Below are 15,723 nucleotides of genomic sequence, written 5' to 3' on the forward strand. Positions count from 1 at the left end.
AAATAATTATAACGATAACAACTTAATCAACATTCCAAATTTGAATTAAAACCCAAAATTCACGTTCTCCTTCTGAAATGACTTTTCTAATGATCTTAAAGATTCCAAACAACTAAAAGAATCATACTATAATTTTGTGCTCAAAATCTTGATTTCCTTCTGAATAACCTTACACATGCGTACCAAACAAATCAAGACAATATAAAACCCAAAATACCTTGCGATAAAAAGATTTAAACGGTAGAATAATCTTACAACTTGTAGAAGCTTAAAGAAAGTCTGAAAACCCGTGATTGCAAAAGCAACAGCCAACCACTCTACTCATGCGTAGATTCTGAAGGCACGAAAAATGACAAAAACAAGAGAAATAAAAATAAAACTATGCAAATGAAAAAGAAGGGAGTGGGGGGTGGTGTGGTGTGGCAAAGTGAGGTGGAGGGTCGGTGAAAGCTAAAACCAAACCAAACCCTTTTTTTTCTTCTCTTTTTTTCCATTTTAAAAAAAAATGGTAAGTACTACTACATGCCAGAGTGTGCACCAGGCTGCACCAGCATATATACCCCTTCTCTTCTCACTCTCTTCCACACACACTTGCCCATCATCAAAGTTTTTTCCTTTCTCTGCTCTTTGCCTTCTCTGACACATTTGGTGCCTTGTAGAGCGTGTTTTGGCAGGAAGGTGGTATGGCGAAGGACGTTGAGGTTGCTGAGCGTGGCTCCTTCTCTGGGAAGGACTACCAGGACCCTCCACCAGCACCACTCATTGATGCTGAGGAGCTCACAAAGTGGTCCTTTTACAGGGCTCTCATTGCTGAATTCATTGCCACTTTGCTCTTCCTCTACATTACTGTGCTCACAGTCATAGGGTACAATCACCAGACTGACCTCAAGGAAAATGGTGAAATCTGTGGTGGGGTTGGCATTCTTGGCATTGCATGGGCCTTTGGTGGCATGATCTTCATCCTTGTCTACTGCACTGCTGGGATTTCAGGTTCCTTTTCCTCTTATTTCCCTCCCTTTGCTTCAACAAAAAGTATCTTCTTGTCATTTGTCATGTTTGCTGCATGTTTTGCAAGTTCTCATCTTTTTTCTCCCTTTTCACACTCTCCTGTGTTGGATGTCTGAAAAAAATGTTTACTTTGTAGAGGGTTTCTTGGTTGAATTTTAAGTTCCTTAGCTTTCAAAGAAAGAAACTTGGAATGTTTGAACTTTGAACCTCATTTTCCAGTGAATGTTTCTCACATAATATTCAGAACTTTTCCTCAAATTAAAAGTGACTTATTGTTGTTTTTGGACTTTGTTCTAGCAATAGTTTGTTCAGGGTTACCATGAAAGTTTCTAGCTTTCATTCATTTGGCTTAAAATTTTTGTTTTGTTTGTGGTTTGCAGGGGGTCACATTAACCCAGCGGTGACATTTGGGCTGTTTTTGGCTCGCAAGGTGTCTTTGATCCGAGCCATCATGTACATGGTGGCTCAGTGCTTAGGTGCTATCTGTGGAGTTGGTTTGGTTAAGGCTTTCCAAAAGTCTTACTTCAACAAGTATGGTGGTGGGGCTAATTCCCTCGCTGCTGGGTACAGCACAGGTACTGGATTGGGTGCTGAGATTATTGGAACCTTTGTTTTGGTCTACACTGTCTTCTCTGCCACTGACCCCAAGAGGAATGCCAGAGATTCCCATGTGCCGGTACGTTCTCAATCATTTCTCTTATTATTTAGTTTCTGTTTCTGATTCTGTTGCCTTGTTTTTTTTAGCTGGTTGTATGAATAATAATAACAATGTAATGAACTGTGGAACAACATGATGTTGCTGCCTGAGTCCTGCTTGAAGGAATATTCGTATATGAAATGTTCTAAATTAACACGTTTGATCTGCTTTACTTTTTAGTCCTTTGTTGTATCTGAATTATGGTAAATGGTTTATATGACGGGTGATTTTGAATTGCGTCTTGGTAAAGGAAAAGAAAATGTTGAGCTTCAATAATAGACATATATATTAGGCAGTGTTTCAACTTTCAATATCCATGACTTTTTTTTTCTTTTCTCAGCTTTCTTGTTTTGCTTGTTGTAGTCAACTTCTTTGATTGCTAGTTAGTTTTCCAACTTTGAAAGTGGCATAATTAATTTCTCAGTGGATGCATCTTTGATCTGTCTAGGGTCTTGAAACTATCTCTTTCCTTAACCAGAATTTCAAAAATGAAATGATGATGTTAATTAAGTTTAACAGTAGCGTGCGTTTGTGGAACTTGGGTCCCCTTTTGCCTTGTGCATGAGGGTTGTGGTGGTGGTTGAATTTTATGGCCGGCACATGATTATATGGTTACATAATTCCTTCCCAGTTTTGAGAAAAGTGGATTCTACTTGGTTCCTTGGAAAGCAAACCGTATCCATGTTATCTAATAGTAAAGGACTTTGGAGTGTCTCGAGTTTAAGATTAAAGTGTTCATAATTGTGTCTCTGATGCTTGTGTCATTTTCCCAAGGCTGGCAATTTCTAGTGGGAATTTCCAGCTTCACCTCAATTTATCCATTATCAATTTACCTTTAAAAGATAATTCTAATTAATAAGATGAAAATATGGGCTTCACATGTAAGCATGCCCCATCTGTCACAACTCAAATTGTCTATTGCTTTGTCACTACCAATTTCTTTTTTTCTAATGATTTGGATTCATGTGTGTGGAATTACTTTCCACCAACAGTATCTACCATCTACTTTAAATCAATCAAATCAGTTTCTTATTTTATGCTTTATTCTGTATTAGGTTTTGGCTCCACTTCCCATTGGATTTGCTGTGTTCATGGTTCACTTGGCCACCATCCCAGTCACTGGTACTGGTATCAACCCTGCTAGGAGTCTTGGAGCTGCTGTTATCTACAACCAAGATAAGCCATGGGATGACCATGTGAGTATTATTGCAATATTGTTTTTATTATTATTTCTCTATATCTAAAGTTACAAATAAAGTTTAAGTCAAGTTTTCAACTAAGAAAAAATTAAAAAGGTTGTAGCTTTATCTGATATGTTGTTCTATTTGTGTTTGGACAGTGGATCTTTTGGGTAGGACCATTTATTGGGGCAGCCATTGCAGCCTTCTACCATCAGTTCATCTTAAGAGCAGGTGCAGCTAAGGCTCTTGGATCATTCAGGAGTAACCCCCATAATTGAGTTGTCTTTCTCTTCCTTATGATGGCTCTAGTGGAAAGAAGATAATTGGAGAGATGGGGGTTGATATGGCAAGTTTAATAATAATTGGGAATGCTTTTGGCTTGTGTTTTGCAACGTTTCTTTGACCCTCTCGATTATGTCTTCAAGATTGTGGATAAGTGTAGATTAAAGTCTCTTTCATGACAGGGGGAGCCTTTTGCACTTTCCTCTGTGGTGTTCTTCCCTTTAGTGTGTCATTTTTTTCTTTTAAGTTATTCTCTTCAGCTGTCATCTCTGTACTCAAAATATATTTATGGAAAATGTTAAATTTTAATTTTAATTACATTCCTGCTTTTTACTACATTATCATCAGCCCTGACACACTAACAAAGAAACTAACGTTGTAAGTCAAGAAACAAAATGAAGAAAAATTACAAAAAGAAAGAAAGAGATTAATGCAATCATTGCAATGTGTGTTATTGCTAAATCTGCATAACATTTTAACTAGTACTAATTTTAAGCAAAGTTTTAAACACATTGTTTAGTTTATCCAAAGATGTGCACACTAATTAAACATTGCTTAAGTAAAAAATATGACAATGTCAAGTCGTCTAGGTATAATTGTTTATTTTATTGATGGCACTTAGTACTCTAATGTGATCACCAACTACTGATTTAACTAACTAAATCTCGAAAATTGCTCTTAAGTGGCTTTCATGTTGCCTAGAAAAAAAAGTGGCCTAACACGTTGCTTCCTGAAAAGTAAAAAGTAAAAACACTACGTGCGTAGTCTAGTCATATGAGCAATTCAGCATCTTACTGCATCTCCAGTAGGCGGCTTCCTGGTCACTAGTAATTGGCAGTAACTTTTTTTAATACTGGAACTAGAAAATGCTGGAATCTCAGGACTGGGTTTTGAAATCTACCTGCCACATCAGTTACTAGTGTGATTTTTTTTTTTTTGTTTAAGAAAATTTAAGAATATTAGGCTCACAAAGTTACACTGATTCCTGGTAAAAGTTTTTCCAATGAGTGTTTTAAAATTATTATTTTGGTTCTCAACAAATAGGATAATTTTTTTCATTAAACTGAATAACTTTTCAACCTACCTTTAAAAAAAAAAAAACTAGTGCATTACCGTGAAAAGACGGAAAAAAGTTTTCAGCAAGACTGTATCACACCATAATGATACATAAATTTGTTATTTTTTTTCCTCTCTGAACATAACATTTTTTTTCTAATATACTCTTTTAAAATCAATTTGATCCAATTTTAAGTTGTGTACCAATGCTAAGTCAAGCCAGAACATAATGGATTAAAGCCTAGTCTTTATATATATATATATATATTTTATTGGTATAAAATATTTATCAATCTTATTGATGAATAATTTTCATTAAAAATTTGACTGATCATCTTTAATAAAAAAATTTCTTCCATTCATATATGTTTTCATTCACAAGATCTGAATATGAAACTTTACTTAAAAATTAAATTTAATATCATTCGAACCAATAATTTATTGATATATTCACTTTCATTGCATGTCCTTTAGTCCTTAATAAGTCGACCATATTTGCAAGGTTCCTTCTAACTTTTAACAATTCTTGGTAACCAGACATCTAAGATTAGTTCTTTGGCTGCATTTTAAGGGGAGTTAAAATTTGGATATAGTTTTCTGGAAAGTGACACTTTTTTTTTATCTTTGATATTGGTAAAGTTGTGCCTTGGTGACTTGTTGGTCATGAGTTCGAATCCGGAAACAGCCTCTTTGCATATGCAAGGGTAAGGCTGCGTACAACATCCCTCCCCCATACCTTCGCATAGCGAAGAGCCTCCGGACAATGGGGTACGAAGTTTTTTTTGGTATTGGTAACTAATGACTATCCAACCTCCATGTTTCATTGTTTCTTTTGTTTTAATGAAAATTAAAAGTTAAAAATCAAATCAAATCAGAAACAGTTGCGTTTGTTTTGGGTCCAGTCCCTTCTTGAAGTTCTGAAGCATTATAGTCAATTCTAGTTTGGGTAAATCACTCTCCCTCTCTCTCTCTAAATTATAGTCAATTCATATGTGTATCTAAATTTTCCATTAAAATGTATGTCGGGGTGTGAAATTGATTCTAGGTACCATTCAAACAAGTACTTCATCCAACAAAAGTATGTATGAACTCTGAGTTTTCATCTTGGAAAAAATGTGTTAAATAATTAAATGTGGGTTAGAATTAGTGTTTGTGACAGACTTCATTCAACAAAGTATGTATGAACTTTGAGTTTTCAACTTGGAAAAAAAGTGTTAAATAATTAGATGTGGGTCAGAACTCAGAATTAGTGTTTGTGACAGAAAAGCTATACAAGACTAGTCCTTAATTTCCAACAGTAAAGATTTATACTGATAATATATAACCATTAAACTCTTGTATTTTTATGGATAAACTCATCTTTTATGCAAACAAAAAAGACAATATGAACTCTACACTACACGTTTGAAATTGTAATTAAGTTTTTAAGTGAGTTGATGGACGAATTTTTTTTTAAAGAATCCAAATAAAAATCACCGGATAAAGATGACTTTTGTTTTTCTTATCTAAAAAATAAATAAATAATATCAGAAATAAAAAAAATCCAGATTATTTCACCAAATTGATTTTTAATAATAAAATATTCACAGATAAAATAAAAAAAAGAAGAGGATGATACATAAAATATAGTTTAAAAGAACTTAAAATACGAAGGCAGGAGGAATTTGTAGAGTTTCCTAATCTGTTTACTTTTCCCTACAATTATAAAATATTGTTTTCTTTGATATATATATATATATATATATATATATATATATATATATATATATATATATATTTTTTTTTTTTTTTCCTTAAAATAAAATAAAAAATAATCAATTTAAATTATTAAAGTTCTCAGAGATTTTATTTTGGGTCGAACCAAAGGTAGTATGAGAGCTCATGTTTAGGACTTTCTATGCCACTTGCCGTACGGTCCAATCTGTGGGCTTATTAAACGTCGAAATATTTATCCTAAAATGGGCCTTATGGAATTCCTGGTTTGCAATCACAGACAAGAAGGGAAAAAAGAAACAGTAAGAAAACAAAGGATTTCTAGATTCATTGGAAGTTCTCATTCCTCGTTTTTCTTTTCTTTCCTTTTCTAGTTTACTAAGCAAAGACTAGGATAATTATTTCCAACGTTCCTTTCATTTCAATTTTATAACTTAGAGCAAACAAAAACATGTGTATTGCATAAAAATGGGGGGAAATTTTATCATTAGACGTAAAGATTTTAACTTTTTCTTCATTTATATTCCCTCCAATCTCAAATATAAGAGAAGAAAAAAACTCACACTTATAAGACAATTTGTTAGCATAATTTATTTATATTAACCTCATTTTGATATCAGTAATAAAAAAGGATTATTCAAAATAAAACTTTAAATTTTATTTCAATTTGCTTATATTTGAGATTGACATAAATCAATTTTTTTTATACATTTGAAACCGAGTATTATTTATTAATTCAAGCTCTACTTGGATAACTTTTTCCAGATGATAATGAATTAAAAAATTTCATAAGCCAAAATAAATTTATGTGCTTAATATTTTTTTATTTCACTTCTTCAAAAAAGTCAGAGTGCATAAATTAAATTTAACTTACGAGAAATTTAATTTATCTTTTTTTATGTAAATGTCTATGAAAAAATTTCCAAACAAAACCTTAGCCTTACTCCATTGCTGTAGCTAGATGCTTCTCTTCTCTTTTCTCTTTTCAGAAATTCCAAAAACCTAAGTCTAACAACCGACGAAATCAAATTGAATATCTTTGTGCTACTAATTTAATATGACGATACATGATGATAGGGCAAAGCTTCGGTACTTTATTTTTTGCTAATAAAATAAGTTTTTCTTCTGCAAAACTAATACGTTCGATTCATGGTTCTTATATTGCAGTTGAGAATTTGTAAGTTTACACATTTACAGGATATTGCATACAATATATTGAAGATTTTGTGCTATCATGCAAGTGTTTCATTTTGATGATTACCAACTTAGAAGTGAGTGAGTATTTCTCTTTAATTACTCAACATATATAAAAGAATATGTTATAAGATGTATTTTAATAAAATGATGAGGAGTCTAATTCTTTCATCTTAGATCTTCCAGGGTGTGGAAATTGGAAATTTAAACGCTAAATCTCTTTCAAATATTTGTAGTAATGATTTTTTTAATCAAAATACTGTAAATTATTTTACAATTTTTTTTTCAAATTTTTTTTTTCCTTCTCGTGAATTGTTTGAGAAAGGTGGCTAGTCACAAATTAATAAAATAAACTCTTAACCACTATTTTTGCTTCATACATTAATTAAGTAAAAAATAAATGATAAAAATGAGATAATGATTTTCCATAATCTTAAGAATAATTTTAGAAAAATTATACAAATAATTAACGAATTTAGTGATAGTTAATAACTTTTTTTATGTACATGCTAACTATTAACTAAATTAATTATCTTTCTTAATTTTTAATTAGTTAAAAAATATTATATATAGTATTTTATTTTTTCCACAATTGAACAATATTAACTATTAAGTGAAAATATATAAATATTTCACATACCAAACTGAAATTTTTTATGTAAAAAATGATTTCCTTTTTTCTAAATAAAATATTATTATTACTGTCGTCGTAGACGTGATTATTATTATTATTATTATTATCTAGATGAAATCCAATCTCAAGATTTAATAATTAACCTAACATGAAACCATACGTATAGGTGACAATCACTTATAGTAATATTATTTAAGTTTTGCATGAAGATGGAAGTTGGAAGGTTAAAGACTTTTTTCCTATGTTGTGAACTATCGATGTAACTTAGTGCATGTTTGGATTTTCGGTGATTTTGTTAGAACACAAAATATGAGACAAAAGCAAGGAAGACGATGCTTCCTTGAAAAAAGAGGTTGAACACAAACAAAAGGTATTACCCACAATCCAAACGTGTTCTTAATTACTTAATACACCAGAAACTATTGAGGGGCTCCAATGTAAATTAATTAGCACTAGAGATTTTTTCCATTTCAACATATATGTTTAGTTTTCCACTTGAGAATCATTTAAACTATATACCGGATATAAAGAAAAATGTTAAACACTTTTATATTATTAACTAAAAATTATTTTAAAAAATCATCAAATTGTGTACTCTCACTTTTTTTTTAATTGAAAACACAAAATTAGGGCTCAGGCCTCTAAACAGAAAGTATGAAAAGCCAGTCATTTAGTTTTGAAATCGCTAAATTATGAGAAAAATAGTTGCACCAAACCTCACAAATAAAATAACCCGGCAACTTCTTTTTATTTCAGCTACTTGTGTATGGTTATTAGATATTTTTTAATGCAAGATTCCATTTTAAGCTATTAAGGCATTTTTTTCATAGATTTCGCAGTGTCACATGTGCATTAGGATATTTTTCATTTTTTTTCAAATGATAAATTCCACTTTAGGTTCTTAAAACATTTTTTTGAGTCCCATTTCATATTTTCTTCAAACATTTCCTTCACTTTTTCATAAGCATTACTGATTTTTTTTATTCAAAAAGTTGAAATCATGAGAGTTCTTCCGCAAGATCCAATCTTCTACCATGGAGATCTTGTCTTGTGCTCTAGTGAAAGTCTCCGAAGAATTGTCATTAAAAATGTTCTTAGTTCCTTTGTTGGTCAAATTACTAATTCATTAGTTATCATTTTTTCCTCATGTCATCATAAATACTAAAACTCAATTATAAATATATAAAAATTAAATCACTCATAACCTACTTAATCGTTTTCCAGATCACTTTCCTCTCTCCTTCCTGTAAGAACGAACACGAGTCCCTAAGAGATATAAATAATAAGTTGGATGATTAAGAGGGAAAAAAATCATGAATTCGATCCTGCTAAGAAAACTATCATGTTAATAATTAACATATTGGTAAAAAAACAAGAACTCAAGTGTCCAAAAATTATAATTAATACTTTCTAAGGGAAAGGAGAAACTCTAATGACCCAATAATCCAATATACATATCAAAGATGAGATCTAGACAGGCAGCATGTGGTCCATCCAATTTATGTGGACCTTCATTCCATCGTTTTCGCTTCATTAATTCATGAAACGCTGACACAATAATGTGCCATACCAATACCATATTCATGGATTAGTTATTGCACCTTATCATTTCCCGTTAGACATAAGAATTGTAAATATATCTTCCTGTTTTTACGATTAAGATTATTAATTCTTAATATGTTATTCTCGTTTATAAGATTGATTATGTGTTTTAGAATTTGGTCTTTATTAGTTATTACTCTATGTATATGTATATAGTGTTTATACTTTAAATTCCAATAATTCTTTGGTCTTCTTTCTTGTAGATAAATAATTTCTTAGTCCAAAGGCGTATCAAATATTAAAAAAAATATATCTAAAAAATGATTTATCTCTATCTAATAATTTTGATAATCTTAAAATTAAGTATTCATATTTTATTTATGATAAAAATTTAAATTAATAACTAAGGATGAAATTAAATAATAAGTACTATATATATATATATATATTAGTATACACAATCTTTTATTTTATTTTATCCAAATTTTAAATATTTTCATAGATGTTGTAATAATAATAATAATAATTTTAATCGTATAACAATATTTTATAAATAAATATTATTTATAAAGAAATTATAGATTCATAATTTTTTTTATAATAATAGATTAACAAATTTAAAATATAGCAAGAAATGAAATCAAAATAATAATAATAATAATAAAATCTCATTACTTTAATAGATAACACTTAATTTAGGCCATAATAAGGTTAACTAATTCAAAACTTCAACGATATCACATAATTAAAATTAATATTTTCAAAATGATTAAAATATTAGTTATAATAAAATTTTATTTTTTTATTTAAAAATATTAGTTATTAACACAATATTCAAATACATATAAACATAGTATACATATTAACAAAAATGAATAATTAAATTTATATTTATTATATATTGTTTAATTTATATATAGGTATTACATTACTATTATTAATTGAAAAATAAAAATGAAAAATTCATTAGACTTAATACTTTTTAAGACAACAGCTCTTTTGTTAAAAATTTAATTAGTTATTTTCCTCAATTTTAAATTAGTTATATATAATATAATATTAAATATTTTTAAAATAAAATTTATTAATATACGTATATTTTTTATATATAAATATTAAATATAAATAAAATTATATAATTTAATCAAACCCGTGTTTAAACCTAATCATTTGTATTTTTGACTTCACCGTTTTGAGTGTACGTGGTAACTTCTCATACAATATCAAAGAAGTAAAATTATTAATTATTGTGGGCCACTAGCTTTGATGGTCCAAAACTTTTGAGTCAAGTAAAGGGAGACAAGGGCCAATACAAGTATCCAATAAAGCGCATTTTATTATTTTTTTCCTTCTTAAATGTATATCTGTAAAATAATTTATTTTGATTTTACTACTTAAATTATTATTTTTTAATTTAGAATATGATATTTTTTTATGTTCGATCTTAGTATTTGTGGTCAATGAGAATGCATTATGTTTGATTTTACTACCCAAAGAGTTTATTTTGATACTTTATATATACATTACTTTTATTTTAACCATCATTTAAAATATAGGTAAATGTCAATTGTTAGAAAGCATATTAATGTGTAAACTATTTAATACATATAATCAGAAAAACAATATCAAATAATTGAATAGTTTTTTTTAATGGGAAATAATTGAATAGTTAGATAAGTTTAGTATTAATAATTAAGATTCCTAGAAAATAAAAAAATTTCCTTATACCAAATGTCTCATAATTCTCAACTTAAGATTCACAGTGAACATAAAATTTTGTCTTATACCAAACGTCCCCTAAGTGGGAGAATATAAGATGGGACATGAATTGATGATTTATATAATATAAAAAGCAAATGCAAAGTGGCACTTAAAGCAATAACAAGCAGGAAGGTGTAGCTTGCACCAAAGGTATTGCTTTTTTGTTGTTTTTGACCGCTTATGGATTTTGGATGCGATAGCTCTAGCATCTGTGCTGGAAATTTCCATTGCTGTCCTCTTGTCAACAACGTTATTTTGAAGCATCTATATATGTTAGAGTGATTTCACTCTCATTCCTCAATTTCATCAAATTAAGATGGCACCAATCACCACCTATTTTTTGATTCTCATGTCCTCAGTGTTCTATGTTTTCTGGGATGCACGTGTCGCGCTTGAAGAGTTCACTGTCCATGACCATCTTGGCTTTCCAATGTCTTCATTGAGTTACTCCCTCAACCACCATGAATATCCAATCCTTCTATGAATCTCAAGCACAATATGCATCTCTCTCTGCTCTTTATCTCTCCAATATGATCCACTTAGTTTCAATTGTGTACATGGAGTGTTAAGTTATTTTTCTTTGTTTCACCTTTAATAGCGTGGAAGTGAGTTGTAAGAGAAAAAAAAAATTAATTTTTATAAGAACTCCGTCTTTTATTGTTAAATTACACTCTCTGTTAATTTCTAGAGAGTTTAATGAGTTTCTGTTGGATATTATTCTCTCTCTTCGATTTCTTTTCTTTTTAGTTGTATAGACTTTTTTGTTCAATTTATATATTGAATGCTGTTTATCCTTTCTGTTTTAACTTTCTGATTCTTATGTTCTGTGAATGTGAATTGGGAGATTAGATGTAATTTAATTTATCTAATTTTATATCGTGTATTAGGATAGTAAGTGAATACTCATGCTGATCCAAAATTGCATGTAGGGAATGTAAAGCAGTGTTTTGTTGTCTTGATCTGCTGGATTGTCATGAAGAACAGATATCAACAAATATGATAGCTTCAAAACAGAGTAAAGTAAGGGTTGAATGTTTTTTTTTGTTCTACAAATATGATGTTTTTTGTTTTGGTTTATATAAAAAGTTTACATTATTAAACTTTATATTTAATAAAACCAATGTGATTGTAATTTCTGATTGTCAGTTCAACTAACGAGAGATGATCAATGGTTCTAATAAGACTTAATTGTTCTTAAAATACGAATTTATCCTTGTCAAGTTCACGGTTAGAGCAACTAACGAACATTATTCTCTTTTATTTCCATTACAAGCTTTTCTTTAAAAAAATAAAATAAAATAAAATTATACAACAATATGATGTTGTTTATCCTTTCTGTTAAGACATAGTTTTCTGATTTCTTATACTATATAAATTGAGAGATTAGAGGTAATTTTGTTATGTGAGTAAATTTATCCTATTTTTTAATGTAAAATAGTTACTCCTGCTGATCCATAACCAATATTCTGTTGTCATGACCCGGATAATCGAGTTGAATCTCGTAGCTTAAAAAAAAGAGGAGCGAATATGTTTTTATTCTTAAATATAATATTTTAATCACTTTTTAATTTTTATAAAAAAATTATTCATTTTTTATCTTTATAAAATCTTTATGTATTGCAATATCTCCTTATTAAGGACTAAAAATATATAAGTTATAATTTTTAGAAATTAAAACAAATAATCCTTTATAAAGACAAAAAAAAAAAAAAACACCATAGTATTAGGGAAATAAATAGATAGATATTTATTGTTTTATATGATAATCACGTACAAGATTTCTTTTTCACTTGATGATATATTCCTTTTGCTTTAAGTTGTTGTATCTCTTTTCTTTTGATATTTTTAGCCATCTTTTTCAATGCGTGTCACGTATAATTAATGATTGTTGTTTCCAAGACATAAATGCGGATAAAGGATATTTGAAAGAAGCATTACATGTAACAGTGACTCGATTAAAATCAGCCCAACCCGTTTTCTGGTGCTTACATATGGCTTTCCCTGCGGATCCGGTTTAAGAGGGCCTTTCAATCACTCATGCTTCTAAAATCAAATTGGATAAATCCTTTTCAAGTAATAAATCCCTACAATTGATGTTAGCTAAAATCTACTTTATTTCAAACATTTATTTTATATAACGAGATTTAAATGTGAAAAATCCAAAGCAAAAATGTTTACATTTCAATATTTTCTAACATATTGTCTGAGATTTATAATTGAATTTTTAGTATACATCAATACAAACCTACTCATGTTTTTTTTCGTGAATAGTAATTATCTCATTCATCATGAATCAAATGTTGAATGCAAGGAATCACATATCAATAGAGAATAAAAGTTAGAAAATAATGAAGTCACCATTTTTAACTCATGAACAACTTCATTAGCTTGTCTCTTAACAAATCTTATTCCATAGGATGAATGAGTAATTAAAATTTTTCTACTCTCAACACCAATATCTCTTACTTCAGTTCGCCTGCACACGCTTCCCCTTCTTGAAGGTTCATGCATGGTTGTCTCTACGATGTCATTATTGAAACCAATCTCTCTTGATCATCAAGAACACGCAAACTAGTTTTAGTGGTATTATGAATCATATGAAAGCTAGAATACACATTGCATGAGTTGCCCATGTTCTTATCTTTCACCAACCTTCTTTGATGCAATTTCGATATAAATTATCTCTTATTGATCTTTTGTCTTTGTACACTTTCAACTCTGGTGAAACTCCTCCTCCCTTCTAACCACAATCTCACTTCGAACATCCTTATTTTTCCAAACATTTTCATTCCTGCTCCCCCATTTGCTCAATACAAATGCACTTATAATGCTACAAAGTGTAATAAAGATACAAATATTTATAATTTAATAATGATATGACTTAATTTTGTGTGATTTATATGAGAGAATATTCAAATACACTCTTTTTATTTATATACATATAAATCATGAAAAGTTATCATCATCTTGTTACTTTTTGGTGATGAAATAATTTCAAATTTGAATTCTTATTTCTTTAACATCATTTGAACAAAAATCTAATGTTCGACTATCATATTGATGGTGAAATGGTGTACAGAACATGTTATTCTTTAAAGAACAGATATTAACTCAATAGATAAGTGAGGAATTTAAAGTAAGTGAAAAGAAGTAAACAGTTCCGCTTTCTGATTAGCTAAAATAGAGAAATGGTGAATTGGATATACCAAGATTTTCAGTCTGAGACTGATTCGAGTGGATTTTAGTTTAATATTCTCATTTGTTTTGTTTGGCTTACCATATTTGAATAGTGAACCTATCTTTAACATAGGTTGAATGCTATAGAAAATATATACAGAGATAGATAGACAGATAAGAGAAGCACAAAATATAGGTATTATATATATATATATATATATGTGTGTGTGTGTGTGTATCTCGATAATGTAGTGTAACAATTAAAACCCGTATTGCAGGAGTTATATATACTGACCCTGTTATAATTGAAATGGAGATTTTTTTTCAGTAAAAGAAAGCAACATTGATTGGTTATGTATCAATTTCTCTCATTAAAAATAAAAAAATCAACCTTTACTATCATGTCTGTGTTAATTTGATACTTAAAACAATTTTTTTTCCCCAAAATGTTCCTCTACTGCTAGGTGCATAGAGTCAACTTGTATGTTCTGGGTATAGAAATCCTCTAGTCTATCCAGTTTGAGCTACCTTTGTTTTGTTGTTTGCAACGCAGTCACAACAGTACATCTCTTGGTATGATACAGTTCTCCTCACTAGATCTCTTTACTTTCTGTAAAATTCCTGGTTTGTAGGTTATTTGACGCAGAATATTTTTGTAGTTTTGTTGAATCCTCTAAATGAAGTACTAAAATTCTAATATATAAACATTTGAATTGTGAAAAATATAAACCGTAAAAGGACAAGGTAGAAAATATTTAGATAGAGACCTAGACAATGAAGGCAATATTTGCTACTTAGTAATTTGAATTCATATTTAACTTATCTTCCTGTCATACAAATGTTATTATGCTTTTGTTTTTAATTCTTCTATCATATAGGTACTTTTATTTAACTAAGTTTTGAGCATCCAGGATATGAATCAGCCTGACCTGCATATTATTTAGATGTAGCACTTTAAAGGGTTGAAATGAGTTTTATGAGCTATGAATTTGTTGTGTAGCTTTCAAGATGAAGAAGGGGGTTCTCATTTTGAGTGAGGTAATTCAGATTCTTTTTTAGCTGCATCTTGGATATTCAAGATGTTCAATTGCTCTTCTTATCTGAAAAGTTATACTGTATCTTACTAAGATCACTATAATTACAAATAAAGCTGACATTATGCACTGTAATCTCTCGGGAGTTCAAGGACCGTGTCAGCAATGCAGGTTTAGCTCTTTAGCTTAGACAGTTAAACATGAAAGCAAGTCAATTGTCAATATTCTCATTTAACGAATGAGATTGGCATGCCTTTGCTTTTGTTTGCCTGAGAGTACAATTTCTGAAAGCTAGTGGTAATTAAAATAAGTCTTTGCATTTACAGGTCCCACATTGTGCACAACATGAAACAAAATAAGCTTTATAAAGCCTCTGACAATGCTGTCACCCATGCATTTAGGCCTGGTGAGCCTAAATGGTGGATGCTTGGACCTGAATTTTTT

General features: G+C 29.7%; 1 protein-coding gene and 1 long non-coding RNA gene across 2 annotated transcripts; both read left to right on the forward strand.

Annotated features, from left to right (window-relative positions):
* Positions 1-405: 405 nt before the first annotated feature.
* Positions 406-3,486, forward strand: LOC114371072 (aquaporin PIP2-2-like). Its single transcript, XM_028328476.1, has 4 exons — positions 406-990; positions 1,389-1,684; positions 2,761-2,901; positions 3,045-3,486. The coding sequence occupies exons 1-4, from the start codon at positions 684-686 to the stop codon at positions 3,162-3,164; spliced, it is 864 nt and encodes a 287-aa protein (XP_028184277.1). The 5' UTR covers positions 406-683; the 3' UTR covers positions 3,165-3,486.
* Positions 3,487-11,098: 7,612 nt separating this feature from the next.
* LOC114370608 lies at positions 11,099-15,414 on the forward strand. Its single transcript, XR_003657883.1, has 3 exons — positions 11,099-11,218; positions 11,998-12,088; positions 15,246-15,414. It is a non-coding gene; the product is annotated as an uncharacterized LOC114370608 (long non-coding RNA).
* Positions 15,415-15,723: the final 309 nt, after the last annotated feature.

Source organism: Glycine soja, chromosome 10 (assembly GCF_004193775.1).
Source record: "Glycine soja cultivar W05 chromosome 10, ASM419377v2, whole genome shotgun sequence".
In the NCBI taxonomy this organism is placed as follows: Eukaryota; Viridiplantae; Streptophyta; class Magnoliopsida; order Fabales; family Fabaceae; genus Glycine; species Glycine soja.

What these genes read in the sequence shown, in the direction of transcription:
- LOC114371072 (XM_028328476.1), top strand. Translation starts at nt 684, where the DNA reads ATGGCGAAGGACGTTGAGGTTGCTGAGCGTGGCTCCTTCTCTGGGAAG. An exon ending in CTGCACTGCTGGGATTTCAG is followed by an intron (nt 991 to 1,388) that starts GTTCCTTTTCCT and finishes TGTGGTTTGCAG; the next exon opens with GGGGTCACATTAACCCAGCG. An exon ending in CCAGAGATTCCCATGTGCCG is followed by an intron (nt 1,685 to 2,760) that starts GTACGTTCTCAA and finishes ATTCTGTATTAG; the next exon opens with GTTTTGGCTCCACTTCCCAT.